Source organism: Mercurialis annua, linkage group LG7, assembly GCF_937616625.2.
Source record: "Mercurialis annua linkage group LG7, ddMerAnnu1.2, whole genome shotgun sequence".
Taxonomy (NCBI): Eukaryota; Viridiplantae; Streptophyta; class Magnoliopsida; order Malpighiales; family Euphorbiaceae; genus Mercurialis; species Mercurialis annua.
In genome coordinates, this window is record NC_065576.1 from 16,948,427 (window position 1) to 16,953,700 (window position 5,274).

Genomic DNA, 5,274 nt, shown 5'->3' on the forward strand with positions numbered 1-5,274 from the left:
TTCATGACTTACACTTATGTCCTGGGCCCTCTTGTCTACCATGACACCCTTATCAGCTTTCGTGGAGTGCATCCGAGTATACAGCTCCGTTGCGGTAGGCTTGCGGCCGAGCTCTTCAGCGTAAAAGAAAAATAAACAATTTGTTAGTTCATCAGAAAATCTGAAAATAAAAGATAGTTGTAAATAAAAAAGAATTCTAGAAACAAACCAACACATCCATATGTCGGATGGCGGAACGGGATCCCCCTGTATGGCGTACTGGTCCGGAACCAGCTCCAGCAGGCTCGCTCATCCTATTAGCGCGAGCTATAACGGACTTCTTCTTCTCGTCCTCTGACGCCCAGACGGCCTTCCAGGAATCCCAGATATCTTGGCTGATCGAGGTATGTTTTTCGTCCTTCTCTCTCATCCTATGAATAACGTCCTTGTATAGGTTGGCAGCATGCGTCATGAATACACTTTTGATGACGTCGTCGCTGTAATCCGCCGTATCCCACCAGTATTCCTTCTGCAAAACATAAACACCAAGTTTGAGTTAGTAATTTTGCGTTAGTCTAAATTCAAACTTTAAAATTAACAATTTATTACCTTAAATTCCTCCCAATAGAAATCTGTCTACTCTGCAGTCAGAAACCGCCAGGCTCGCCCATTCTCGAACCAGCACTTTCTAAAGATCTCCCGCATAGACCGGGAGATTGGTCCAGAGTTCAACAGCCTCTCCCTGCGAGGTTACAGCAAACTTTTACTTTCTATAGTAAAACGATAAAAAAAAATTAAACTAAAAATTTACATTCTTACCTGCTGGCGTCTGGGAAACACAGTGCCCTCCCCTGGTCATCTAGCTCTGCAGGGGGCTCTCCTGGCTGTCAGGCATGAACAGGGGGCGCCACCTCCACCTCCTGCTGCTGACACTGAACAGGGATGTCCACAACAGGGGCACGCACAGCTGGGTTACCCCGACCACGACCTCTAGCGGGGTTACCCCGACGTCCCCGACCTCTAGTGGGATCACCTGAACCACCCTGCCCTCTCATACCTGCAGACATTAAAATACGTTTCGTTCCACATATAACAATTTAATACATTGTTAAAGAATACATTATAAAAAAATAAATTGTTAACAATTTAATATATTTAAATTAACTAATACATTTAATATAACTAATTCATTACAATAATAAATAAATACAACTAACAAAAGCTGCAAAAATATCTAAAACGTCAGTCAAGTTGTTCTTCATCTTCGTCTGATGAGGATGGCGGAAATTCTTCTTCTTCATCTTCAGCAGGAGGGATTTGCAACGCATCTTCGTCGGCCACCTCATTCAGGTCAGCTAAATTTGTGGGATTGTCGTCCGTTTCAACTATAAGGGGATTTTCTTCAATGTCCTCTTGAAAGGCCGGGATAATCGCATCAGGCATATCAAGTTCAGATCGTGCTTTAATTTTGCAGACTGCCCACCAATTTACTTTGTCCCGTCTTCTACTTGGATATGGAAGGTAATGAACTTGGTCAGCCTGTTCTGCCAAGATGAACGGTTCGTACTTATTGTACCTGCGTCTGTGATTAACATCCACCAAGTTGCATCGATAGGTAGTGTCTGTGCTTGTATCCGTAGGGTCGAACCATTCGCATTTAAAAATGACGGTCTGCTTCATTGGTAAAGTTGGATACTCTAACTCAATTATGTCCGTTAACACTTCATAAAAGTCATTTTCACCCTCAACATATTCTGTTCCCCTTACGCAGACACCGCTATTCATTGTAAGTTGGTCCTGCCCATATTCCTGAGATAGAAATTTGAAGCCGTTTACATAGTATCCCTTATATGTGGTGACCTTTCTACATGGTCCCTTTGCGAGACTCAGAATAAATGGATTAGTACAGACAGTTGGATCTTTCACCTGTGGGGAGTTAGAAATTTGTAAGATTTATAAACCTTATTATAAAAATGAAAGTCCATTGTTATAAGATACATACATATTGTTCGAACCAAGAGGCAAAATCACTTTCCAGCACTCTTTCAATTTCTGTTTCACTTATGCCACTGTTCCTTTCGCGCAACCCGGCCACAAAAACCCTTTAAATGGAAGAGGACCAAAGTACATCAAATTCTAGCAAATATGTGAAATATTACAATATATTTAAATGCTTACTTTCGATGATCTTCGATTTCGGAACAATTCAGAAGAACATAGGTCCGAGCAGCGATGATCTCATCGTCTTCAAGATATCTCCTACCGCTACCACGCAACAGCTTTCCCTTAGATTTAAAATTCCCAGTCTGTCGGCATCGTCATCGATATCCATATCACAAGTTTCATTTCTTCCCAAACACACGGGTAACATCGGATCACCTTCAGCAAAATAATAGGATGCAAATTTAGCGATTTCTTCTTGCAGATATCCACTACTAATGCTCCCTTCCACCCTGCCTTTATTAGTGACCTTTTTTTTCAATTTCCTCAAATATCTGTAACCGGATATTAATATTAGTAAGCATTTCCTATAATAATATATATATTGAACAAATGGATTCGAGAAAAACCATGACTAATTGATTACCTTTCAAATGGATACATCCAGCGATACTGAACCGGTCCTGCCATCATAGCTTCATACGGAAGATGCACGGGGAGATTCTCCATAGAGTCAAAAAAGCTGGGTGGAAATATACGTTCCAACTTACACAGGATTTTTGGGATCTCAGTTTCCATACGGTTTAGATCTTCCTGTGACAGTGACGTGGAAGTTAACTCCCTGAAGAAGATACTTAACTCTGTTAGAGGCTCCCACACGTTTTTCAGAAGTAGCTCCCGAAGGGCGATTGGCAGAAGTCGTTGCATAAAAACATGGCAGTCATGACTTTTCATTCCATGCATTTTCAGCCCCTTTAGATCAACACATCTAGAAAAGTTTGACGCGTACCCGTCTGAAAACTTTATTTTCTGAATCCACTCAAGCAAAACTCTTTTTGAATCCCTATCCAAAGCATACATTGCCTTTGAAAATCTCCCAGTGGCCGGATCTTTAGCTAACCCTGGCCGATAACATATGTCGTTCAACTCTTCACGAGATTTTGCATGGTCTTTTGTTTTCCCGGGGACATTGAGAACGGTATTAAAAATGTTATCGAATACATTTTTCTAAATGTGCATGACATCGAGATTGTGACGTATTACATTCGTTCTCCAATAAGGCAAATCACAAAAGATACTTTTTTTATTCCACCCATGATCTTTTGACAGTAAAGCATTAGTAACTTTTGCACCAGGCTCAAATGCCTTCTTAAACCCCAGTCGATCAATCTCTGCTAACAGTTCATCTCCAGTTCTCACCCCTGCAAACCTTTTGCCGATCTCTCGTTTCCCCTTACGGAAATCAATAACATTTCGACGGAATTGGTGATTCGGATGCAAAAACTTGCGATGGCAATCAAACCACGATTGTTTACCGTTTTTATCCAGTGTGAATGCATCGGTGTTTCCCATGCAGTACGGGTATGCTTTTCTACCAGCAGTGCTCCAACCAGACAACATAGAATAAGCGGGAAAGTCATTTATTGTCCACATAAGAGCCGCTTTTAGTTGAAAATTCTGACGCTTATGAACGTCATATGTATGGACTCCACATTCCCACAGTTGGTTCAACTCTGCAATCAGCGGCTGTAGGAAGATATCCATTAGGTGTTTCGGGTTTCTAGGCCCCGGTACCAAAACCGTTAAAAACATAAACTCATCCTTTATGCACATTCCTGGGGGGAGATTGTACGGCGTCAAAATGACCGGCCACGAGGAATACTGCTGCCCAAAATTGGTAAACGGCTGAAACCCATAGGAGCATAAGCCTAATCTGATATTTCTCCCTTCATCGGCAAACTCAGAATGCAGTTCACTAAAACGTTTCCAAGCCGGAGAGTCGGACAGGTGGCACATCTTATCACCATCCATCTTATGGTCTGCGTGCCACGTCATATGCCGAGCAGTGGCTTTCGAAGCGTACAACCTCTGTAGCCTCGGAGTTATTGGAAAATAGAACATTTTACTATATGGCACGTTAGCCTTTCTTTTTGTAGATTTTCCGTGGGTCACAGGTTTCCACCGCGCATAATTACAAACTTTGCAGTGCGTTAGATCCGCGTCCTCCTCCCAATAAATCATACAGTTATAGAAACAACAGTCAATAACCTCAACCGGCAACCCCAAACCTTTGACCAGCTTCTTAATTTTAGCAAAATTCGTTGGCATCTTGTTGTCCTCCGGGAGCAGCTCCTGTATCAATCCGCAGACGTCGTCAACTAAAGCTACTGAACCCTTATGTCGACACTTGATCTCCATCACTTTAGCAGATGCAGAAAATGGAGAGTGTCTGCTATTCCCAGGCCATATGTCTTCTTCTGCCGCACGCATCATGTCATAAAATTTCTGAGCTTCAGCATTCGGGAGCTCATCTTCAGGAAACATTATTTCTGGACCGGCCGCATCAGGAATCATTCTTTGAGCGGAACTGAACTCACCTGGCCCCTCATTTTCATAGTCGAACTCAACATCCTGCTCTGGTAACTGTGCAAGGGGAGGGGGGGTTCAAAACGCTCCCCTCGCCATGAAAAACCCATACTTGGTAAACTTTCACAAACCTATTCATCAATAGATGGAATTCCACCTCATTGACATCCCGATAGCTTGTATTTCGACAACCTCTCTTAGGGCAGGGGCATTTTATCTGTACTCCACTCATATAAGCCGGATGCCGTAATGCAAACTGGACAAACTCCTTCACATGCTCCTCATACCCTGTGGTTAGCAGCCCGTTTGTGTGACTCTTGTACATCCAACTGCGGTCTGTCTCCATTTCTGTAGCGCGGATAATTAGAGGTGTGGTTTTCACTCGAGATAAGCAAAGTCAATGTAATTGACTGCTGAAAAGGTAGGGCCCTATCCCATTCGCAAAACAGGCGCCCCGTAACTCGGCCACGATATATGCCTAGCAACGGAGAAAAATATTCGGCAGCCTTCCGACGTCGTTATCCTTTAGTGCGATATTTAGTATATGTGTTGTAACGCTAATTATATATTCCACGAGGAATAAGCGTTACAAAACATATACTATACATCCACCTGGAGAACAAACGCTGAAAAACAACCGAATATTTTTCTACCGCTACTAGACATATATGGTTTTTCGTGATCGAGTTATGGAAGCACCAGTTTTGCGAACTGTACAAACTGTACAATCCCGTGTTGTTCAATCTCTTGAACACACGGGACGGGAAC

At 42.7% G+C, this 5,274-nt stretch overlaps 1 protein-coding gene across 1 annotated transcript; it reads right to left on the reverse strand.

Moving 5' to 3' along the window:
• Window positions 1–3,147: 3,147 nt before the first annotated feature.
• LOC126656926 (uncharacterized) lies at window positions 3,148–4,852 on the reverse strand. The gene is made up of 2 exons (XM_050351549.1): window positions 4,619–4,852; window positions 3,148–4,563 (listed from the first exon to the last, which is right to left on the reverse strand). The coding sequence occupies exons 1-2, from the start codon at window positions 4,850–4,852 to the stop codon at window positions 3,148–3,150; spliced, it is 1,650 nt and encodes a 549-aa protein (XP_050207506.1).
• Between the last annotated feature and the right edge of the window lie 422 nt (window positions 4,853–5,274).